Raw genomic sequence first — 25,638 nt, 5'->3', positions numbered from 1 at the left:
AAGTGATACTCTATTTCTAGAGGTTTAGATACCCCCTGAGTTAACAGCAACTTTAAATGCAGGGCCATTGTCACTGTGAAGGCTCCGTGGCAGCCCAAACCTGGGGATAATTTCATGGATTGGAATCTTTATAACCTCCTTAGCCTGCTTACTACGACAGGGAAAAGCCTTAATCCATCCAGTAAAAGTATCTAACCAGACTTGTAAGCAAGAATATCAATTAGCTTTTGGCATATGAGCAAAATCAATTTCCCAGCCCTCTCCAGGATACTTTCCATTTCATTGTAATCCAGATATTGCTAGCTTCTCAGTCTTTGGGTTAAGTTTCTGATGAACCTCATACCTTTTGATAATGTTCTTTAAAGTTTTCATTACATTTTTACCTTCAAACAAACGAGAAGCCATCTGATAAGTACTCTCTGCACCCAAATGAAAACTCTGGTGTAAACCCTTAAGAATTTTCCTTTGAGCATTTTCAGGAATTATTAATCATCCATCCTCAGACTGTAACCATCCTTTATCTGTAATCTTTGCTCGTCTTTTCTCATATCTTTCTAATTCTTCCTCAGTATATTGTGGTTTTTCCTGTTCCACAGGATCTGTCCAGATCAAAGGCGTCTACAGTGAAGGGGTTTCATAAAGTGCCAGCTTTTCTGGCTTGAGAGTCAGCCAGCTGATTACTTTCAGCTGCTTTACTCCCATCCCTGCTGTGCCCTTTGCAATGCAAAACAGCCACTTCTTTAGGAAAATATATAGCAGTTAAAAGTCTCTTGATTCCTCTGAAATGCTTAATAGGTTCTCCTGTTGCTGTTTTAAACTGTCTTTCTTTCCATATTGCAGCATGAGCATGTAAAGTCAAATAAGCGTACTTAGAATCCATGTAGATATTTACTTGCTACCCTTTGTTTAACTCTAGAGCTCGGGTCAGAGCCACAAGCTCCGCTAACTGAGCACTGGTTCCCTGGGGGAGAGATTTTGTTTCTGAAACCTGTTCAGCAGTCACCATGGCGTAATTTGCTTTATGCTTTCCATCCCGAACAAAGGAACTGCCGCCTGTAAACACTTCATGTCAGGATTGTCTAATGGGGTATCCATTAGATCCTCCCAAGCTGCATAGTTTAAAGTTAGGAATTGGGAATAATCGTGATCAGGTGTTTCATTTTCCTTCTCAGGAAGGAAAGTGGCAGGATTTATATGTCCACACACTTTAAGCTTAGTTACTGGTCCTTCTAATAACAATGACTGATATTTAAGAAGCCTACTGTCTCCATCCAAATATTAATCTTAGAATTTAAGATTCCACTCACATCATGAGAAGTCAGGACAGTAAGATTTCATCGATTAATTATTTTTAAAGCTTCAGATGCTAAAAAGCCGCTGCCCCAATTACTCTTAGGCAGTGGGGCCACCCACGTGAAATTACGCCTGATTTTCTGCTTAGATAAGCAGTAGGTTGCTGGTGAGGCCCTTGGGCTTGTGTGAAAATTCCCAAGGCCATACCTTTTCTTTCAGTGACAAACAAATTAAATCCTGACCCTGTGGGCAAGCTCAAAACTGGGAGCTTGCAGGAGGGCAGTCTGAAGAACCTTAAAAGCCTTTTGAGTATCTGGAGACTAGAGCAGTTTGTCTGTTTGGGCCTGATGAGTTTCAGCTATAAGTTTATATAAAGGCCAGGCAAGTTCCCCATAACCTGAAATCCAAATATGACAGTAGCCTGTGATTCCCAGAAATCTTCTCAATTGTCTTAAAGTCATAGGTAGGGGATGATTTAGTATGTGTTTAATTTTCTAAGGGCCTATGGCCCTAGTCCCTTCTGATATGATTAGGCCCAGATATCTAACAGATTGTTGACAAAGCTGAGCCTTTTCTCGTGATGCCTTATAAGTGCAGCCTGCCAGAAAGTTAAAGAAATCTTCTGAGGCTCGGGAACAAGCGTCCTCTGTCTCAGCACAGAGCAAAATATCATCTACATATTGTAACACCACCGCTTCAGAGCTATTAAAGTTTTGGACATCCCATGACAAACTTTGTCCAAATAAGTGAGGACTGTCACGAAATCCCTGGGGCAAAACTGTCCAGGTTAACTGAGAAGCTGGCTGCATAGGGTCTTCAAAGGCAAATAGAAATTGACTTTCCTCCACCAAAGGCACAGAATAGAAAGCATCTTTCAAATCAATTACTGAGAAATATTTGTCTCGTTGAGGAATTTCAGACAATAGAGTATAAGGATTAGGCACCATGAGGTGTAAAGGAACTACAGCCTCATTTATTATTTGTAAATGTTGAACTAGTCTCCATTTACCATTTGATTTCTTTATACCCAAAATAGAAGTGTTGCATGGACTGTTAAGGGAATAGTCCCTGCTCCTTTAAATTTTCGATGATGTGTTTTAACCCTTAACCTCAGGTTTCAGTGGATACTGCCTCTAATGTGGAAATAAGTGGGTCTTTGAGCTTGACAACTATAGGAATAGCATTCTGTGCTTGACCCACAGATTTTCCATCAGCCCATACTCCAGGACTTACATTTTGTTCACCTAAAGGGAGAGAACCGTGAACTTCCTGATGTTCAAGCTGGTTTTAGAAAAGGCAGAGGAACCAGAGATCAAATTGCCAACATCCGCTGGATCATGGAAAAAGCAAGAGAGTTCTAGAAAAACATCTATTTCTGCTTTATTGACTATGCCAAAGCCTTTGACTGTGTGGATCACAAGAAACTGTGGAAAATTCTGAGAGAGATGGGAATACCAGACCACCTAACCTGCCTCTTGAGAAATCTGTATTCAGGTCAGGAAGCAACAGTTAGAACTGGACATGGAACAACAGACTGGTTCCAAATAGGAAAAGGTGTACGTCAAGGCTGTATATTCTCACCCTGCTTATTTAACTTCTATGCAGAGTACATCATGAGAAATGCTGGACTGGAAGAAACACAAGCTGGAATCAAGATTGCCGGGAGAAATAGCAATAACCTCAGATATGCAGATGACACCACCTTTATGGCAGAAAGTGAAGAGGAACTAAAAAGCCTCTTGATGAAAGTGAAAGAGGAGAGTGAAAAAGTTGGCTTAAAGCTCAACATTCAGAAAATGAAGATCATGGCATCCGGTCCCATCACTTCATGGGAAATAGATGGGGAAACAGTGGAAACAGTGTCAGACTTTATTTTTGGGGGCTCCAAAATCACCGCAGGTGGTGACTGCAGCCATGAAATTAAAAGACGCTTACTGCTTGGAAGAAAAGTTTTGACCAACCTAGATAGGATATTCAAAAGCAGGGACATTACTTTGCCGACTAAGGTCCGTCTAGTCAAGGCTATGGTTTTTCCTGTGGTCATGTATGGATGTGAGAGTTGGACTGTGAAGAAGGCTGAGCGCCGAAGAATTGATGCTTTTGAACTGTGGTGTTGGAGAAGACTCTTGAGAGTCCCTTGGACTGCAAGGAGATCCAACCAGTCCATTCTGAAGGAGATCAACCCTGGGATTTCTTTGGAGGGAATGATGCTGAAGCTGAAACTCCAGTACTTTGGTCACCTCATGCGAAGAGTTGACTCATTGGAAAAGACTGTGATGCTGGGAGGGATTGGGGGCAGTAGGAGAAGGGGACGACCGAGGATGGGATGGCTGGATGGCATCACGGACTCGATGGACATGAGTCTGAGTGAAGTCCGGGAGATGGTGATGGACAGGGAGGCCTGGCGTGCTGTGATTCATGGGGTTGCAAAGAGTCGGACACGACTGAGCGACTGAACTGAACTGAAAGGGACAGAAATGGAGGGCTCCATATTTATGAAAACAGAGGCATGGACCTTGTTCAGTATATTCTTCCCCAAAAGAGGTGAGGGAGACTCTGGCACAATCAGAAACTCGTGTGAAATAGCACAGAATCTCAGTTACAACATAAAGAATAACTGAAATAATACCCTTTGGCCCGTCCAGACAGTCCCACAATGGAAGTGGATTGGGAAGGAAGTGGGCCAGAGGCTTCAGTAAGCACGGAGTAAGTTGCCCAGTATCTAAAAGGAAATCGACGGATTGGCCCCCCACAGGTATTAATACCCGGGGTTCCTCAGGTGTAATTAGGACAGGAGCTTGTGTGGGGCCCCCGGGCACCTTCAGTCCTGATTGTCTTGAGAGTCTGACCCCAGGTGTCGTTATGACAAACCAGTATTTTAAGAGAAACCTCCTTTTAGATTTGTATAGAGAAAGAAAAAAAATATCACTAGTATGTTTCCTCCTCCTGCTTAAGAGAGATAAAAATGTCTAACACTTGCAGCCTATTTCCTCCCTTTGGAGACCCCTGGCCTTCCTGCCTGTTACCCTCTCAACATCTTGTAATAAAATAGACGTATTTTCAACTGTGGTTTTACCAAAGACATGAATTGTGTGTATGTGTTGATGTGTGCACACACAAATGGATATTTCTGGTCTCAGCTCTTTACCAGAGAATAACACAGGTATGACATTAGATCTTGTGAAATTAAAGGCATTTCTTTGAGAAATGGGAAAATAAAAGAACATTTAACACGATAAAAGCAACAAAATGCTTCATTCTTTCGTTTCAAAAAAAAGAAAAAAAAACCACACCTGGTTTAACTGGTTAGCCTAATGGTCTGTTTTCTCCATTTTCTATGATCAGTGAAAAAAAGTGAGCTGTGAGATGATATGAAGATGTTTCCTTCAGGTCCCTTTTTGACTTTTCTGTGCAAATGAGGAAGCATGGGCTGGACTGACCTGGAACCTTCCAACAGAGCCTCTCTCTTCATAATGAAAAAGATTGGCCAGATCCTATGTCCAAGCTGACCCCTTAACAATGTTTGTTGTACCAGTGGATATATATTTGCAGTTCTTTATTTTTAAAATATTTTACTGCAATCGTATAATAAAGAATTACCTGCTTGGTGTCAGTTTGACCCAATCTTAAAAGGAAAGTTTCTTTTTGCTCAGATGCATGACAGGTGTTCCTGGTCTTAAATGGGATGGGCAGTAAGGACAAACTTGGCCCCCTTGCCCTTCAGCCTCCCATTTCATTATTCAGTTATACCCGGTTCTCTTCACTCAGCTCAGACCTTCTCATAAATGGCTTCTCTCTGGGCCTGAGGGAGCCCACTTGTAACATGCAGATGAAAGACTAGACCGGAATCTGAGCGTGAGCAACACTGACCCCTGAAATGATAAGCTAATTGGCTATGTGCCTGAGTGTGGCAGTTCTGGTTTGGAGGGAGTTTCTGGTGGTAATGAGAATTTTAAATAAATCTCAGTCCTCCCTGAATGAAAAAGGAAAAGGAAAACTGTAAGATGGAGGCAGGATCACAAGCTCAGAATTAGATGACTTCTACAAATAAGGCTAAATCTGAAGGGAGTTTTTGTTTTTTTTTTACATCCTGATGGTCAGACCTCCACTGGCTTTCATTTGTTCTTGGGTCAAAAGCTTGACTCCTCGCTGTTTCTCCACAGCCCTCTGTCAAGCTCAGGGCCCTGTCAGTGTCTCCAGCCTCATCCTGGGAGTTGACCCTTTGCTCATGGTTCAGCCTGTCCTGGTCTCATTTACCTTTTCTCTGTTTTCAAATACCAAAACTATTTCTGTCTGACATTGTAGTTCCTTTTCTCACCTTCAGGTCACCATGCCTCAGGCCCTTTGTCACCCTTCAAGTCTAGGCTCAGAGAGGTCTCCCCATCCCCTCCTAACAGTCTCTCTCATGTTACCCAAGTTTATTGCCTGTGTATCAGTTGCCATCCGCAGAAATTAATACCCTTGTTCATGGGTTATTTTGAGTCCTTCCTGGTTCCCCTCTTTTAGGGCTCATAGTGTTCCTCTTCTTCCCAGCGTGGCTGCAGTACCTGTTACTGGAAATGTCTTTAGATGACAGGACTATGGGTTGGGCTGAAATAATCCTCAGGGAAGACCAAGAGAACAGGGCAGGTGATGAAGATGTTTCCCATGTTCTGGACATTTCAGCTGTAATTGATCTTTACCTTGTGTGACTACTTAATTACTCAAAAGATGAGCCAAGAAATATAGGAAGTTCTGAAAAGCCCTACAGAACTGGTGTCCTCAAGCAGTGGGCTAAGATGTCCCAATGTTTAGTCTGCTGGGTTTCATCCTCTGCAGCCCCCAGATCTAAGCTTTGTCCATCCAGGACCAGTCACCATCGTGGACAGCAGCTTTGCCATCTAGGAGTTCATGTGCTCCGTGTCAGCGTTGTGATTTCAGTGCACTGAGGATGAGCAGAAATCGAAAACCTAATGGGGCAGGAGGTGTCCCTGCGCCCCCCAAGAGCTAGAATATCTTCCAAGTAGGTGTGGGTGGAGAAAATAGGAGAGAGTGAGACCTGGAGACCCTTGCTTTGAGACTTCCTCATCTCAAATGCCTTTGTACCTGGACTCCATAATGTCCCCAGGTGGTGGCAGACTTTCCCAGGAGGGCCAGTCTCTTGATTTTCATCCTGCATGTGCAGTGTCCTTTGGGCGGTAGCTCTTGGGCACTCCTCTTGTGATCCCCTTTGCCAAGAAACCCCTGTGCGCTTTAGTCTTGCTTAGTCCAGTCATGCAGGGAGGAGAGGTAGACAAATGAGGAAAGCGGAGAGAGCCTGGTGGGGTCTGCAGGAGGCTTGTGGCAGTACTTGGGGGCATCAAGGTGAGCCCAGTGAATGGATTGTGCACCCATCCCAAGTGTAGTTGCAGGGACAAGGGGTGTGTGGATCTGTTGAAAGAGAATGTCTCCGTTCAGGCTGGAGCAACTGGAAGCAGGTTTGTTGGAGAGCCCACATGGAGTGGTTTGAGGTTCTACTGCCTGAGCTCGTGTTCCCCAGGACAGCAGTGCTGAGGCTGACATGTGCCTGCACAGGTTTGATTTGACAACTCGTGACCACATGTGAGCAGCAATGAAGGACGTGGAATTCAGCCAAGAGAAGTCTTTTCCACTGTTAGAACAGTGGCCTGGGCTGAGCCCCCAGGCACCTGTGGGTGGAGGAAGATGGGAGCCTTGGGCTTGAGGGGCTGGTTCTAGTAGGTGCCCCCAGCATCCACTCCACTCGCTGGCTTTTGTTGGCTCTTTTAGCAGGCAGACACCGTAGAGTAACAGGGAAAATCTCAGGTCATTTTTTGCATCGACTTTGGTATCATTGTGTACTTGGAGTTGCCGGTGCAGAAAGGTTCATGTGCATTTGGGAAGATACCAAGAGAATCTGGAGTGTTCCCTTGGAAGAGTTTGAGGTCTCAGTGGGCCATGTGCATCATTGGATTTATCCCTCTTTTTCATAGTCTTTGGAGATTGCTATCTTTGACCTGGATCACTCACTGTAAATGAAAATATAGTGTCTTGTGTCTGTGGATCCTTGTCTGTCCTCTTTTGTATTTTGCCTCATGCATGAGCTATCAGGGCTTGGAATGCTTTGTGTTTGTGTAAGAGGGTTAGAGGCTCATTATGGGCTCTGTGGACACCCTGTTGGACACCATGAAAGTTTGTAAGTTTGTTTGAGTCCCACTGGGAAAATAGGAGTACTAATGTTAAGATCACAGAATGCTTGTTATAAGGTGGTCCTGCTCGGTAGGGATCTCTGGGCCCAACCTGAGAAGAGTCATAAAGTCCTGTGACATAGGGGAAGATGGCTCCAAAAAATCAGAGGGCAGTGATGCCACAGTGATCTGCAGCCTGGAGGCTTGTCCTCTAGAAGATGCAGCTGCAAATGTCTTGCTGCCAGGCTGGGTTCTATGTTATCCACTCCTGTCCCTCCCAAAATAAGCACACACACAGGCACAGTACAGAAAACACGGAATCTTAACTGCATTGTTGGTGGTAATGTAAATGGTACTGCTATGTTGGAAAATAAAATGGAAGTTCCTTAACAAATTAATATAGAACAGACCTACCATCTGTCAAACCCATTTCTGACAGATATCCAAAGGAAAAGCAATCAGTTTTTTAGGGATATGTCCACAGTCCTATGAGTGTGACTGGATTTGCAGTAGCCAAGGCATAGACACAACCCAGATGTCTCTTGATAAAAGAATAGGTTACAAAAGTGTGGTATAGAAATATTTATTATATACTATATATTCATGAACTATTTTTTTTCGTATATGAATATAAAAATCAAGAATCCTGCATTTATGCCAGAATGAATGAACCTAGAGAACATTGTGCCAAGTTAAATAAGCCTGACAAAGGAGGACAGACCCTGTGTGGAAACTAGACTTGTCAAACTCATAGAGCCATCGAGTAATAAGGCTTTTACCCGGAGCTGGGTGGAGGGAGAAATGGGGCACTGGTAGTCAAAGAGTAGAGAGTTTTCCGTTGTAAAGTAAGTAAGTTCTGGGGATCTGAGGTACTGCATGCTACCGGTAGTGTTTCTATATCCTTGAAATTTGCCCAGAGAGAAATAATACAGTGTAGTCATAGGTCGAAATATAACTCATACTCACTGTATGAGTCTATAACATGATCACTTTATACACAGTACATTTATACCATTTTTGTTAGTTACACCTTAATAAGGCTGGGAAAGAGAAAGAGAGTTGGGAGGGGGGTGCTTTACTCCTCTGAATGGTGCTCAGTCCAGGTTTCACATTTCATTGATGACGCATTTTGCATACACATGTGCCAGAGTCCAGCTCCAACAGCCAGGGAATCAGCCTGAAGAGATGAGCGGTGTTGGTGGAGAATGATACAGCCTCTTACTCAAGGTATGGGACTGCATGTTTATTTCAAGCTTCAGTTCAGTTCAGTTCAGTCACTCAGTCGTGTCCGACTCTTTGCGACTCCATGAATCGCAGCACGCCCGGCCTCCCTGTCCCTCACCAACTCCCGGAGTTCACTCAGACTCGCATACATCGAGTCAGTGAGGCCATCCAGCCATCTCATCCTCTGTTGTCCCCTTCTTCTCCTGCCCCCAATCCCTCCCAGCATCAGTCTTTTCCAATGAGTCAACTCTTCACATGAGGTGGCCAAAGTACTGCAGTTTCAGCTTTAGCATCATTCCTTCCAAAGAAATCCCAGGGTTGATCTGCTTCAGAATGAACTGGTTGTATCTCCTTGCAGTTCAGGTTCTCTTTTATACTTTGACAAAAGCATTAGGTCAGAGGTTTGGTAGTTTCCCCTCACCCAGATTCATTGTCTCCATAAAACATTGTTGCCCTTCAAACAGAGTTTCTGCTTCAGTGATTCTCTCAGAATCCTGTTTACTTTAATTTGTGATTACATTATAACTCATGCTTATGTCTGGGCTGCAAACCACATTCCTGTTTATTTCTTATCTTTCTAAATCCTGTTTGCCCCTAGCATCTTAAGCTATCTCCTAAAAAGGCTTCTAGCTATTAATATCTCTGAAATTCATAATCTGTATAAGCTATAGTAAAACATGCTAGCACTACCACATTCCTTAAATTTTTAGCTTCTAGGTATTCTTAATTATTCCTAAACCCTAAATTTGGCAAACTTCCGTTGCCGTAAACATTTCCCTCACAAATAGGTCTCAGATGACAGTCCTTCCCAAGGCCTCAAGTTGCAGCCTACGTGCTCATCCTGGAACACTCTTGTAAAGATCCTTGAACAAATGTCAGTGGTTAACTTTTTGGATTATTCTCTGGGCGCAACTGCAGAAGGCTTTGTGCCTTCTCATGCTCCTCTCAAGGACAATAAACACCTTAACATTCTTTTCAGTCAACTCAACCGAGGAAAGGAAAAAACAAGTCAGAATCACAAGGCCTAACTCCTTCATCCCGGGTCCGTGTCTGCGGAACAAGGAGAGGGGGTTGGGGCCGTGCCTCCATTTTGTCAGTAATGCCTAACACGGCTCCCAACACACGTTTTGTACCCTCAGGTAGTTTGTGTTGGTCCACAACTCGAGAATGTTTAAGATGGCCCAGTTGATTCCAGTCTGGATCCCTCACTAAACATCAGGACTGTTGTGTCCTCCCAGTCCTGAGGGCTGAGATCTGGGCTGAGGAGGGGATGCTCTGTTTTGAGTGGGGTGGATCAGGACCTGCTGTGTGACCTGAAGGAGATTGCCTGGTCAGCGGAGGTGCCTCCTGCTGCTGTGTACATAAGGCCTCATCAGGAGGAGAATGTGATCTGAGGGAAAGTGTGGGAAAGTCCCGTGTTGGTCTCTCTGCAGAAGTTGACTGTCCTGAGTCCCTCCTGAGACAGTGGCCACAGGGGCCTGTCTGTTCCTCATGGTGAGGGCTTCCGTGTGTGTGTGTGTGTGTGTGTGTGTGTGTGTGTGTGTGTGGTTGGGGCTCAGGATGGGGATATGTTAACTCTAAGCATTAAACAGCATGTTTTCAACTTCCATGATAGACCTCTGAAGACTCGTGTTGCCTGAGGAAGCCCTGAAGTTAAGGAAGAGGAAAGAAAAGGAGTGAGGCATGGTTCTTTGTCAGGTAAGGTCATATTTAGTCTCTCCTTCCTGAAATGCCCTTCTCTGGACTCGCTAATCATTTCTGACTCTGGAGTGTCCTGTGTGACTCCTGTACATGCACATTCACCCGAGGCCTTCCCTCAGGCCCTGTCGACTCCACTTAGATCCCGTCTCCCCATGACCCGGTGACCTGGCCCTTGTGAGGAGGCTCCCCTGGGCACTGTCCTGGGCAGGGCTTCTCACCCACGGGTTGGAGCTGGGGTCTCAGTGCTGTTGGGCAGCAGGGATTGCTTAGGGCCTATCTGGATGCGCTGTCTGCTCTGTCAACCAGGGTAAGGAAACTGCACGTGGAAGTCAGGTGTTAGTATGCACAACAGCTGGTAAAATCTGGGAATCAGATCAGTTGAACCTGTCCTTTCCCTTGTGTGTATCTTAACATCCTTGTGAATATACCTTACATATATATACACAAAGAATTATTTCTGAGTACTGTGTTCTGTTCAGTTGGCTTATTTGTCTGTTTTTGTACCAGTACCACATCACCTTGATTACCTTGTAATAGGTGTTGAAAAAGAAAGACCTCCATCTTCCTTCTTCAAGATTTTTGCTGTTTGCTATTTGTATAGTTCTGTGACTTTCACCATGTTTTATTCTGCTTCTACAGTGATTGTCATGGAAATTTTGATAATGAGTTAATTGGTTGATTGACCCTTTGTGTGGTTATTAAAGAATCTGTTTTGATATAGCATGTTTCTCTTGTAATCTTTATTATTTATATTGATGAAACTTTGTCATGTGGGAAAGAAGATACATTTACTTCTTTTTCAATTTGGGGACCTTTGATTTCTTTTCCTCATCTAATTACTCTAAGGGTTTCAGTGCTTTGTTGAACTGCAGTGCAGAGTGTGTATCCTTGCCTTCTTCTTGACCTCAGAGGAAAAGCTTTCATTCTTTCCCCATTGCTGTGCTCTTTTCATAATGGAATTTATTATGTTGATGTTGGTATAATTTATTGTTTGTAGTTTGTTGAGTGTTCCATCTTGAAAGGTTGTCAAATTGTTGTCGAATGGTTTTTTCTGCATCGAGTTGATCCTGTTTTTTTTTCCTCCTTTAATCTGTCAATGTAGTGTGTCATATTAATCAATTTTTGTATGTTGACTTCTCCTTGCCTTATATGAATAAAATCCACTTGGTCATGGTGTCAGATCTTTTTATTTATTTTTTAAAATTATTTTAATTGAAGGATAATTGCTTTACAGAAGTTGTTATTTTCTGCCAAACACCAGCATGAATCAGCCATAGGTATACATATGTCCCCTCCCTCCCATCTTCCTCCCTATCCAACCCCTGTAGGTTGTTAGAGAGCCCCTGTTTGAGTCCCTGAGTCAGTCAGCAAATTCGCACTGGCTCTCTATAAATGGTAATGTAAGTTTCCATGTTACTGTCTCCATACATCTCACTCTCTCCTTCCCTCCCTCCCACCTTCATCTGTTATCTGTGTCTGTTTCCCCAGTTCTTTTTAATATGTGTTGAAGTTGGTTTGCAAGTATTTTAATTATGCATCAGTATTCGTCAGGGGTATTGGTTTTTAGTTTTCCTTTCCTGTGTCTTTGGGAAATCAGCAAACTATTAGAACCGTGCTTGCTCCATAGAATTAGCAGGATTAGTGGTAATTCTTCTGTAAATGTTTGGTAGAATTTGGTCCTGTATTTTTCTTAGAGGTTTCTGACTCCTTTTTAAATCTCTCTAGTTAAAATGGGCTTCCCTGATGGCTCAAATCATAAAGAATCTGCCTGCAGTGCGGGAGACCCAGGTGCTATCCCTGGGTCGGAAGAGTCCTTGGAGAAAGGAATGGCTCTCTAGTCCAGTATTCTTGTCTGGAGAAATTCCATGGACAGAGGAGCCTTGTGGGCTACAGTCCATGAGGTCACAAAGAGTCAGACACAACTGAGTGGCTATCACTTTCGACACTTCTCAATTTTTTTATTTCTTAATAAATAAAATAGTTTGTATGTTTCTGAGAATTTGCCAGTATCTCCTATATTCTGTCATTTATAGGCATTATTGGTCATAGTACTTCCTTATCTTTTTGACCTCAGTTGTAATCACTCCTGTTTCATATCTGTTTTTAGTTATTTGAATCTTTTTTTCTCTCTTCCTTAGTCAAGGTGGGGGTTTTCCTATACAGTTTTTTCAAAACATCAACTCTTGGTTTGTTGATTTTTATATTTTTCTACTTTCTATTGTATCTCTGGTTTAATCTTTCTTATTTACATGTTTCCTTCTGCTAAACTTGAGTTTAGTTTGTTTTCTGTTTTCTGCTTCCTAGAGGTCTAAAAATAGATTTCAGATTTAAGATCCTTTTTTTACTGTAAGCATTTAACAGTTCAGACTTTCCCTTTAGTACAGTGTTCTGTGTTATAAATTTTGTAATGTTGTCTTTTCGTTTTCATCCATGTATTTAAAAATTTCCATGTGATTTTTTTCTTAGACCCATTTGTGGTGTAAGAGTTGTTTAATGTCTACATGTGAGGAATTTTCTTTTTTTCTTGTGTTTATTTCGTTGTTGTTAGGGAAGATACTTTTATGGTATCAATCTCTTAAAATGGTTAATTTTGGCCTAACGTGGTTTCTCATAGAGAATGTTTTCTGTGTCCTTGAGATACATGTGTTTTCTGCTTTTGTTGGGCCATGTGATCTGTACATGCCTGTTCAATGTTTGCTTCATTTTTCTGAGATCTCTAATGTTAGATGTATATATATATTTTTACTTGTTACAGCTTTTTGGTAAATTGACTGTTATTTATCATTATACAATATTTATGTCACTGCACTTTTTTTTCTTCAGTTTATTTTATCTGATATAGCAGTCTCCCCTGCTCTCTTTAGGATGGACTGTCTTTTTCCATCCTTTCACTTTTCACCTTTCCATGTCCTTAGGTTTGTGAGTACTACCTGTTTCAAGTCTCTGACAAACTCTGTGTCTCGCCCTGGTTTTTTCTTCCTGTTAGTTCTTCTAATGGCTCCTGCTCCTATGCATCGTATGGTGGTGAAAGAGAGGCACCCTGGTCAGCTCCTTTCATGCCACTGTAATTTCAGAAGAAATGTATTGAATATTTCCTTCCTATCATGATGTTTCTTCAGATAGTCTTGCTTAATAACTATATTTTTTCCATATTATTTTTTGCCATGATTTTTAATTCTCCAAGAAGTTTTTTTACTTTGCTATTGTGATAATTTTTGGGGGTCATACTCTAATGACTCTTCTAATTTCAAATCACTGTTTTATCAATGGAAAAACAAGCAAAGAAAGTCTTCGGCTTCTGTTAATGCCTTGCTATGTAAATCTAAATGGATAAAATTATATTTGGATCTTTGTATATGGTAATTTTATTATGAATTGAGTTCAAGTATTCTTTTTTTTTTTTAATGTTTTTACCAGTTTTCTTTTGGTAGCCTAGTATAGAATCCTGTTGACAAACTCAACTGAGTACAAAGGATACATTTTTATCGTCTGAAAGATGCTGAAACACATGTGAATAAAAGGATGATATAAAATTGTCCAAAAAATCTGTCAAAAGACGAATCCTCTAATGTCAGTTAATTTTTTATAGATAAGTATGCATGCATGTGCAAGTTTATGGTTTAGATAGAAGATAGCATGATTTAAAAACTATATAACACCTTTTTTTTTCAGTTGAAATTGTTATCAGTATAATCTGTGGCATTGAAATTTTCTAAACAAGCCTGTTAGTGTTTTAAGTAGTAAATTACTAACAGTTGTGTTTCTGTATTCACGTCTGTAATAACCTTTCAAGCCATTCCACATTGCACTTTTTTTTTCATATTAATACAATATTTATTTGTTTTCCTTCTGTCAAACTGTGAGCCCCCCACTTTATCCAGGCTGCCTGGGGAGTTCCAGGAAAGGGAACATACAGGGCAGACACAGGAGAAAGAACTATGGGAGGTGGAAACAGCTCCTTCACATCATGAAGAAGATGAGCTAGACCACCATCAGGCAAAAGAGCCCCATGGCCTTTGAGAGGGCCAAGCGCATGGCGTGGAAGAGCTACTGTTTCAGATAAGGGTTCCTGGCATAACAGTGATGAAGCTCCCGAACACAGTCCCACTTCCAGCCCCAGAGCCAGCCACCCCTTCTGTGGCAGCTCCAGCTCCAGGGAACTTGGCTGCTGTGTCAGAGTCCCTTGAAATGGCACTGGTTTGGAAGCTGTGGCTAGGAATAAGTGAGATGGTCTGGGGACCTGGGGCTGCCAAGCTGCTGTGGCTCTCATGGGTCAGTGTCTCTGGTCCTTCACCACCACTGTGGACAGTGATCACTCAACATGGGGAAGTTCTCCTGATCAGGGAGGGGGTAGAGACGAATTTGGCACAGGTGTCCATGTTCAAGGGATGAAGGCCCGAGGCCCAAGAGCTGCTCCCCCTGCAGAGAAGACAGAGGGGCAGGGAAGAGGCTCACCTTGGACTTCTTTCAAGTTTTCTTTAGGAGCCCTCTGTCAAAGGACTTGTAATGTTCTCTGTATTACTTCACTGTTAGATGCTTAAGCTTCAGTTGCTGAGCCCAAGCTTCTGAGTTCAGGTGCTTCATGTAACACTTCTTACCTTCTTGATCTGAGTCAAGTTTCTCAGAGTGTCTGTGACACAGGTTTTCTTCTTTAAGGTGGGAACAGATGGTTCTTTAATAAGCTATTATATTGATGACAGGTTCTTGCCTGTAAGTACTTATTTAATGTTTAGAGTAATACTACAGTAATTTAGAGCAACAGGAAGCCTTCAGACACTTTTGGTCTTTGCTGCTGTTATCAACATCATACCTGAAAATTTTGGCCTTTCCATTAAAAGTGCTGTGGACTTTGTCATCTCTGAAGACACCACTCATGCTGTACCTCATCGAGATAATGAGTTGCACTCACTGGGTAGAACATAATATCTGACACTTCTGTATAGCCAAAACAGTGTTGAGCTTTATTTTTATATATTTCATGGATTTTGAACAATGATGAAAAACCCATATTAATTGGAGGATCTCATAAGGTCTTAGGAAAAAGCATAAGAAATTAAAATTAGAGATCCATAATTTCTCCAGATACCCCTGCATGGATCTGTTAGAACACATACTTCAACCAAGTCAATCCGTACCCCTTACTACCTTTTCTCTTTTGCATGAAAATGAGAACTTTTCATGGCCCTTTTGGTGACATGTGGTTTCATTTCAGGAACGACTGACCTCTGAGGATGTGGCCATCGAATTCACTCAGGAGGAGTGGGAATTCCTGGACCCTGCTCAGAGGGCCTTGTACAGGGACGTGATGCTGGAGACCTACAGGAACCTGCTGTCTGTGGGTGAGGATGACTTCCTTCCAGAGCTGCCCTTGGGTATCTGCATTTTCCCTGTGTGCCCCTTGGGAGGCCCTGATGTCTTTCATCTGAGAGTTCTGGTGACTGGGGCATGAGACAGCTTCACAAGGTTAAACTGACCCTCTTCAGATGCTGCGTCTGTTTCATGTCATATCTGAGGTTGTCCCAGAGCTTAATTATCTACAAAGCTCACTGGCAAATGTTAAAAGAAAATACCAAAAAACCGGATTTCCTATTTTCTGCCTTTTGACTTTTGCTCAGTGTTTAAAAAAATACACAGCACTTTAGGTTTCTTTCTTCTGATAATGCTGAATATCTATCTGTTTGTTTTCGGTTGCTTGTTTATTTTTTTTGACTGCACCATTCTGCTTGTGGGATCTTAGTTCCCTGACTAAGGAATCAAACCTGCACCCCCTGCATTGGAAATGCAGAGTCTTAACCACTGGATCACCAGGGGAGTCCCAGAATTTCTGTTTCTGATCTGAATATTATCTCCACATTGGAGCCTGAGAAAAAGCTTTGTACAGTGGGGAGTGATGTAAAAGTAGCCAAAAATACAACACATAAAGAAAAATGAGTATCTCAAAAGGGCTGTTTTTTTTCTGTTTAGGAGTGGGACAAGTTGGTGGATTGGATCCTGTGTGGTTGTTACTTAGGAAAATGTAAGACTGGGTAGAGAGATTGTCTTTTTGATCCTAGATCCTACGAGGGGAGCATGTGTGAATCTCGCAGGCTCTTAGCTTGCCATCTGTAGGCTGAGCGCGTGGTCCCATCTCAAGATGCTGTAATGTCTGCCCTTCATGTTGTGTTAGTTTTACTCTTGTGCTGCTCTGCCCCGTCTGGGAATGTCAGCTGTTCCTGATGTTCCATTCTCCTTACTTTGTATCATTTTACCTCTTCAATTTCTTTGAAATATATTTCTGAGGGTCTGAAATTTTATCTGGTTTCCTTGCTGTGATAATCCACCTATGTTTAATTGGCAGCCTCTGGTGAGTCTCTGTGGAGTGGATTTAGTAGGTAACAGAAAACTGTGATGGAGACACTATTCCTAATGTTATTTTCTTGCTCTGTACAAAGTCAGCACTTGAAGCTATCCAGTAGAGTGGTCAGTATGTTCTAGGATGATGAGAGAGAAAGTATCACGAGAGCCTGATACGTCTTTCCAGGTTATTTTCTGGCTTTGGAGACTCTGTCAAGGGCACCATGACAGTGTTGTTGATGTGTATCAAGGACCATATATTTTAGCCTCTGTAAATGGTATGGGAATTTATCCCAGGACAACTTTGTCCAAGTTCACATTCTCATATCTATGGGGCTATTGGCTGTATTGTTGTTCTGTGCATTGTAGGTATTTTTTAATTTTATCATTGAGTTCAAATTTCTGTCTTACTCTTAGTGTTTCTGTTTTGTATTTGCAATGCGTTGGATGGTTGATTGGGAATGGTCCTTATGGTGGAACTGGTGATCAGTCCCTCTTACAATTCTTTATATTCTTTGTATTCACTTACTATCAGATGTATGATTTCCACATATTTTCTCTTTTACTGTTGATTGTCTTTTCAAACTCACTGCACTTTAATGCAGAGTAGTTATAATTTTGATATAGTTCAATTTATTAATATCTGGTTTTATTTTGTGGCCTCTGCTTTTGGTGTCATATCTGGTAAATCATTTTTGGATCCAATTTCCAGAAACATTTCCTGCACGTTTACCTCTAGGAGTTTTGTACATTTGAAACTGAGGTTTAGGTCTTTGAACGATTTTGAGTTCGTTTTTGTCTGTAGTGTAAGATAATGTTCCAGGTAAATTCTTTTGCTGGTGGGTATTCAGTTTTGTCAACATGTCTTGTTTCATAGACTGCTTCCCCCATTTAGTAGTTTTTACACCCTTGTGAAACATCTTTTGAACATCTCTGCTAGAGGTATTTTTGTTTTTGTTTTAACCATTCTTTTTAGGTCTGCTGCTGCCTCTGCTGCTAAGTTGTGTCAGTCGTGTCTGACTCTATGCGACCCCACAGACGGCAGCCCACCAGGCTCCTCTGTCCCTGGGAATCTCCAAGCAAAAACAGTGGCGTGGGTTGCCATTTCCTTCTCCAACACATGCATGCCAAGTTGCTTCAGCTGTGTCTGACTCTGTGCGACCCCATAGATGGCAGCCCACCAGGCGCCTCTGTCCCTGGGATTCTCCAGGCAAGAATACTGGAGTGGGTTGCCATTTCCTTCTCCACTTTTTAAGTATAGTTAATTTACAATGTTGTGTTTCAGGTATACAGCAGTTTACAAGATACTCAATATAGTTCCCTGAGCTGTATGGTATGTTCTTGTTGTTTATCTATTTTGTGTATACATTAGTTTGTAAATATTCAGACTCCTAATTTATCTCTCCCTTTCCTGCCCCCATCACCATCCTGTACTATCCCCTTTGGTAACCATACGTTTGTTTTTTATGCTGGTGAGTTAATTTTGTGAATAAGTTCATCTGTATCATTTATTTCAATTCAGCATATAATATCCTATGGTACTTGTCTTTCTCTGTCTGATTTCACTTAGAATACTCCCTAAGTCTGTCTATATTGCTGCAAAAGGCATTACTCCATCGTGTTTTATGCTGTGGAGGTGGCAACACACTCCAGTGTTCTTGCCTGGAGAATTTCATGGACAGGGGAGTCTGGCAGCTGCAGGTCATGGGGTCTTAAAGAGCTGGACACGGCTGAGCTACTTTCACTTCACAATATTCCCATGTATATATGTACCACATATTCTGTATCCCTTTGTCTGTCAGTGAACATTTAGGTTGCTGCCATGTTTTGCCTGGTATAAATAGTGCTGCTAAAAACATTGGGGTGCATGTATCATTTTGAATTCGTTTTCATCCTTTCTGGATATATGCCCAGGATTGGAATTGCTGGTTCATGTGATAGCTCTATTTTTAGTTCTTTATGGAACCTCCATACTATTCTCCAAAGTGGCAGTACCAATTTATGTTCCTTCCAACAGTGTAGGAGGGTTCTCTTTTCTCCACACCCTCTCAAGCATTTATTGTTTGTAGACTATTTGATGGTGGTCATTCTGACCAGTGTGAGGTGATACATTTTTGTGATTTTGATTTGCATTTCTCGCATAAGTAGAGACATCAAACATCTGTTCAGGTGACTGTTGGCCATCTGTTTGTCTCCTTTGGAGAAGTATCTGTTTCGATCTTCGGCCCAGTTTTTGATTGGGTTGTTTGTTTGTTTTGATATTAAGCTGTATGAACTGTTTGTATATTTTGGAAATAAATCCCTTATAGGTAGCATCATTTGCATATATAGTCTCGTAGTCCAAAAGTTGAATTTTTGTTCTTTTTTTGCTTTCCTTTGCTTTGCAAAAGGGTTGTAAATTTAATTAGGCCTCATTTGTTTGATTTTGCCTTTATTACCATGACTCTAAGAGATAGATTCAAAAAAATTCTGCTGACATTTATGTCAGTGTTTTGCATTTGTTTTCCACTATGAATTTTATAGTATCTGGTCTTGCATTTAGATGTTTAACACATTTTGAGTTTATTCTTGTATGTGGTGTTAGAGAATGTTGTAACTTCATTCTTTTTCATGTAACTATCCATTTATTCCAGCATCACTTATTAAAGAGACTTCTGCATTCTATATTCTTTCCTCCTTTGTTATAGAATAATTGACTCTAAGTGAATTGGTTTATTTCTGGGTTTTCTCTCCTGTTCTGATGTGTGTTTCTGTTTTGTGCCATCATCATACCACTTCCCTGGTGGCTCAGACGGTAAAGCTATCTGCCTACAATGCAGGAGACCCAGGTTCAGTCCCTGGGTCAGGAAGATCTGCTGGAGAAGGAAATGGCAACCCACTCCACTATTTTTGCCTGGGAAATCCCGCCTGGAAAATCCCATGGATGGAGGAGCCTGGTAGGCTGTAGTCCATGGAGTCGCTAAGAGACTGAGCAACTTCACTTTTCCTTTTCACTTTCATGCATTGGAGAAGCAAATGGCAACCCACTCCAGTATTCTTGCTTGGAGAATCCCAGGGACAGAGGAGCCTAGTGGGCTGCTGTCTATGGGGTTGCACAGAGTCGGACATGACTGAAGTGACTTAGCAGCAGCAGCAGCAGCAGAGATTCGCCTATGTTGGTGGCTCAGTGGTCAAGAATTCACCTTCTAATGCAGAAGATGCAGGTTTGATCCCTGCGTCAGGAAGATTCCATGGAGAAGGTAGTGGCAACCCACTCCACCGTTCTTGCCTGGGAAATCCCATGGACAGAGGAGTCCGGTGCGCTACAGTCCACAGTGTCACAAAAAGGCAAACATGACTGAGCAACAGCAACATAGATGGGGATTGCATTGTTTATTGGCTGTCAGAAAACTGGTGACTATTTTACATCTTAATTTATGTGTCATTTACAGATGATGGTCTTTTAGCATGTATTCTGCAATACAGCTGACACTACTTGTTAACATTGTAAAATGCCTTTTCTTTTTGGGTACGTAGTTCTATAGCAGATGTAGAAAACTATGTTGTTTCAAAAAATTGTTTTAGTCATATTCTTCATTTTCTCATTTGTTTTCAATTGTAAACAACCAATTATGAATAGTTAATTATGAATGGGGTAAGCTTGGTTTTGGATTATTTACTGTTAGAATATATAATATATTGTTTAGAATTTATTTATGTACTGTAAGTTTGCAGAATACAATGATAGTGTAATATTTTTCTTTTCAATTTGAGACAACTGTTGATTGATATGTTCCTAAGGGTCCTGGTAGAAAAACACTCTGTTTTTGAGAGTTGGCATATTATTGTCCAATGTGAGTGTGTTTGGCATATGGTTTTTAAAACTAGGCTACCTTAATGGTGAATTTATGTTATGCTTTCTTAAGTTAAGAATTCTATTCCTTTAATGTTTCTAAACACTTAAGGTGATCATTGTGGTGTTTCATAACTTGATGTAAGCATTACTTTTGGTGTAATATATATTCAACATGAAACATTTACTTTTGAATTATTATGAGCAGGATACCTATGATTCTTTTTATCTTGTAGATATCTCTCCTACACATGTGATCAAGCATTTACAACCCAAAGTGAACAGTGATAAACTAGAAACATTCTACACATTGATGCCGGGAAGACCTGAAAGCTGTGAAATCAAACATTTTCATCTTTGGGAAAGTCAGGAAAATATGTGTGACTTTGAGTGTCAGGGGAGAGATGACAAAAGAAATTACAAAGGGACACCTGTAAGCCTTAATGGAAATGTGCCTGATGGAAGAGATTCGCATGATAGAAAGGATGCAGGCATCAAGCCCTTTGGAAACAGGCTTGGATTTAAGTCTCAAGATAAACTGCAGATATTTCGAACTGGCGGGATAATTTCTGAATATAATGAAGTTGAGAGTTCTGTCAACAACAGTTTCTCATTTTCATCAGTTCAAAGAATTCCTCCTTGTGTCCAAACCAGTGTTTCTAATATATCTGGGAATGATTTTATGAATCCTTCAGGAATAACACAAGAACTCAAAGCACACAGGGAAAAACCTTACAGATGTGATGATTGTGGCAAGGCCTTTACTTACAGCTCAGACCTCAGGAGACATAAGAAAATTCATACAGGAAAGAAATTATTTAAATGTGATATATGTGACAAAGTCTTCAGCCAAAATTCAAACCTTGCTCGTCATCAGAGGGTTCATACTGGAGAGAAACGTTACAAATGTGATGTGTGTGGCAAGGCCTTTACTTGGAGCTCAAACCTCAGTAGACATAAGAAAATACATACAGGAAAGAAATTATTTAAATGTGATATATGTGACAAAGTCTTTGGCCAAAATTCAAAGCTTGCTCGTCATCAGAGGGTTCATACTGGAGAGAAACCTTACAAATGTGATGAGTGTGGCAAGGCCTTTCGTGAAAAGTCAACCCTTTTAAGGCATCAGACTGTTCATACTGGAGAGAAACCTTACAAATGTGATAAGTGTGGCACAGCCTTTCGTGAAAAGTCAGTCCTTTTAAGGCATCAGACTGTTCATACTGGAGAGAAACCTTACAAATGTGATAAGTGTGGCACAGCCTTTCGTGAAAAGTCAATCCTTTTAAGGCATCAGACAGTTCATACTGGAGAGAAACCTTACAAATGTGATGAGTGTGGTACAGCCTTTCGTGTAAAGTCAAACCTTTTCAGTCATCAGACAGTTCATACTGGTGAGAAACCTTACAAATGTGATGAGTGTGGCAAGACCTTTCGTCTAAAGACAACCCTTTTAAGTCATCAGACAGTTCATACTGGAGAGAAACCTTACAAATGTGATGAGTGTGGCAAGGCCTTTTGTGTAAAGTCAACCCTTTTAAGTCATCAGACAGTTCATACTGGTGAGAAACCTTACAAATGTGATGAGTGTGGCAAGGCCTTTTGTGTAAAGTCAACCCTTTTGAGTCATCAGACAGTTCATACTGGAGAGAAACCTTACAAATGTGATGAGTGTGGCAAGACCTTTCGTCTAAAGCCAAACCTTTTAAGTCATCAGACAGTTCATACTGGAGAGAAACCTTACAAATGTGATGAGTGTCACAAGGCCTTTCGTGTAAAGTCAAACCTTTTAAGTCATCAGACAGTTCATACTGGAGAGAAACCTTACAAATGTGACGAGTGTGGCAAGGCCTTTTGTGTAAAGTCAACCCTTTTAAGTCATCAGACAGTTCATACTGGAGAGAAACCTTACAAATGTGATGAGTGTGGCAAGGCCTTTCGTCTAAAGTCAATCCTTTTAAGGCATCAGACAGTTCATACTGGAGAGAAACCTTACAAATGTGATGAGTGTGGCAAGGCCTTTACTCAGAGCTCACACCTCAGGAAACATAAGAAAATTCATACAGGAAAGAATTATTTAAATGTGATATATGTGACAAAGTCTTCAGCCAAAATTCAGCCCTTTTAATTCATCAGTCGGTTCATACTGGAGGGAAACCTTACATATGTGATGAGTGTAGCAAGGCCTTTCGTCTAAAGTCAACCCTTTTAAGGCATCAGACAGTTCATACTGGAGAGAAACCTTACAAATGTGATGAGTGTCACAAGGCCTTTCGTGTAAAGTCAATCCTTTTAAGGCATCAGACAGTTCATACTGGAGAGACACCTTGTGATGAGTGTGTCAAGGCCTTTACTGACCGCTAATACCTCAGGAGACATAAGAAAATTCATACAGGAAAGAAATTTAAATGTGATATATATGACAAAGTCTTTGGCTGAAATTCAAAGCTTGCTCATCATTAGACGGTTCATACTGGAGAGGAACCTTACAAATGTGATGAGTGTGGCAAGGCCTTTCGTGTAAAGTTAACCCTTTTAAGTCATCAGACAGTTCATACTGGAGAGACACCTTACAAATGGGATGAGTGTGGAAAAGTCTTTGGTCAAAAACCACATCTTCAACTTCACTGGAGAATTCATACTGGAGAGAGACCTTTCAAATGTAATGAGTGTGGCAAGTTCTTCAGTCAAAATTCACACCTTAAAAAACATTGGAGAATACATATAGAGTAACCTTTCAAATGTTTCGACTATGGAAAATCCTTTACTCAGGTCTCAGCACTCACTAAACATCAGAAGATCCATACATGAGAGAAACTCATGTGGTATATGGTAGAAGTCTTCAAAATTCAAAGTTCAAAATTCACACCTTACAGTTGCTCAGAGAATTCATCCTACTGAGAAACCATACAAATATCATGAGTGTGGCAACATCTTAGGCTTCATGAGAAAATTCATACTGGATAGAAGCCAGATATATATGTATTTATTAGGTCTTTAGAGCATGAATTCATTCTAGAAAGATTCCTCACCAATTTAACAAATGTTTAAAAAATAATAATAACAACCTTATCCTCACATCTTGCCAGTAGTATCAGAGTATTTTTCCTGGAGAAAACACCCAGCAATGTAATGTGTGTGGCAAGGATCTTACCCAAAAGTCACAAGATAGGAATGTAGTGGAGCCATACTTCCCAGACTCAGTGGATGTGGCAAATCCTTTACCTTTTTCACTATATGTATTCTCTGATGACTTTAGTTCAGGTACTCAGCAACTGCATTAAGTCCATATTTGAAGAGAAGCTATAGAGATCTTTTCGTGTAAAAGAAACCCGAATTCTACCTCAGCAAAGATGATTCTTTGGGACAGTAGTCCGCCATCTTTTTGGTCTCCTGGCTTTCTGAATAAAGTCACTATTCCTTGCCCGACAAGTAGTCTCTCAGTTTATTGGGCTGTTGTGTGGTGAGCTCTAAGAGCTTGGCTTTGGTAATACATTGATCAAGTGCATTTGCTACATGTGTTTCACAATGGTCTCTGGGAAGGAATCAATGAGATGAAGGGACCGACTTCATTAGATACAATTCATTCACATCCATGTTCCCTAGAAAAACACACAGCCTGAATTACAAAATTCAATAGTGTGTGTGAGTTAGCAACAGGGAGGGGAGACAATAATGTAAAACTAGGAAATGACTCATCATGGTCAGTAGGATCAGGAAGCCCTTCCATACATAGTCCAGCCTGTTATAAAACATAATGTTCTACCAACTGACCTTGAACAGAGTAGGCAAGATGTTAAAAGGCCTGGGCTTTTCGTAGGAGGAGAGGGAGAGTTACCAGGGACTGATGGTGTGCCAGGAACAATGCATAGGAATAGGGTCATGTTCTCCATTGGCTAGAAATAACTGTTGTATGTATGATTAAAGAAGAGTTACTCTTATTTGTGGAAATTGAAGACAGAGCTGTCATGGTCTTTGTAGACCGGGACCTGAGGAATGGAGTCGACGAGAAGAAGGAAGCAGGGGACTCAAGTCTCAAGTGAAACAAGGGTGCTTTATTTGCAAAAACACATGTTTATATATCTTTATACAGGGCAGCTTTAGGCAGTAAAAACATTGAGGAAAAACAAAGCGAAGCAAATAACAATCATGAAAGGACCAGAAAGCATTCCATATCCTGAGGAAGGGGGCATAACTGAATAGATTACCTTTAAGTAAAAAGTCACTGAAGGGAATCCAAGCAGATGCTCTTTCTCATGACCTCAGTCCTGAGAACTGCGTGCAGCTCTGCTCGTTCCTGTTTTCCAGGAACTGATAAAGAATAGAGTTGAGAATTAGCACACAAAAGAAGAAAATACCATGTTGGATCCTTTAAAGTTGAATGTCCCCTGACAGTTCCCTCTTTTTTACTTTTTCATAATTGGAATGACTGTAGATACTTTTGTGAAAAAGGCCCTGAGCAAGTGAGTTTGTTTAGTTTGAACAATGTTAGTTGAAAGGCATCGGTATGTTACAATTATAATCACCAGGATAATTATCAGCGTTATAGTTCCAGATCCAATACTATGTGTAATGCCTTGAAACCATCTTTGAGGGTCTAGCCCAGATTATTGATCAACTAGCTGTTCAGCTAAGGTTTCCAAATTGTTGGAAGAGGGTAGACTGTTAGAGAAGGTTTCAGGGATTTCCTTTTGCAAAATTGTACATTTAAGGAAGCATTATTATGCATATCTTGCAAATGAAATTTGATATTTTCCCAATTGTAAGCGCTATGGTTGAACCGAAGAAGAGTGATACAAAATTGAGTAGAGTTCCAATCACAATTTAATAATACTTGTTTTTGTAAATCTATTAATTGATCTCCAACCCATTGGATGGCTGTTTTTTAATTCCTGAATTTTATCTTGAACTTTTTCATCTTTCTGAACCTGAGTGACCCATATAGTATGAGCATCTTTAGTCCAATCTTGAATGAAGTTTTTTATTTGAATTGAAGTTTGTAAAGCAGTGTCTGTGACAGTAGCAGTGGTGCAAATGGCTGTTGACCCCAAAATGCCAAGCATCAAGCATCTAATTAATCGCTTAGATCAT

General features: G+C 41.1%; 1 protein-coding gene and 1 pseudogene across 1 annotated transcript in view; one reads left to right on the top strand and one right to left on the bottom strand.

Annotated features, from left to right (window-relative positions):
* LOC102172054 (zinc finger protein 665) overlaps positions 1 to 23,979 on the top strand; it is a 39,167-nt gene extending 15,188 nt beyond the window's left edge. Inside the window, 4 exon segments of the mRNA XM_018062995.1 lie at positions 10,297 to 10,379; positions 15,595 to 15,721; positions 20,784 to 22,619; positions 22,622 to 23,979. Coding sequence (XP_017918484.1) covers positions 10,365 to 10,379; positions 15,595 to 15,721; positions 20,784 to 22,619; positions 22,622 to 22,911 — 2,268 coding nt within the window. The 5' untranslated portion in view covers positions 10,297 to 10,364 and the 3' untranslated portion in view covers positions 22,912 to 23,979.
* On the bottom strand, positions 14,157 to 14,799 carry LOC108638033 (annotated as a pseudogene).

The sequence above is a fragment of the Capra hircus genome, chromosome 18 (genome assembly GCF_001704415.2).
Source record: "Capra hircus breed San Clemente chromosome 18, ASM170441v1, whole genome shotgun sequence".
In the NCBI taxonomy this organism is placed as follows: domain Eukaryota; kingdom Metazoa; phylum Chordata; class Mammalia; order Artiodactyla; family Bovidae; genus Capra; species Capra hircus.
This window is presented reverse-complemented; position numbering and strand designations above follow the sequence as displayed.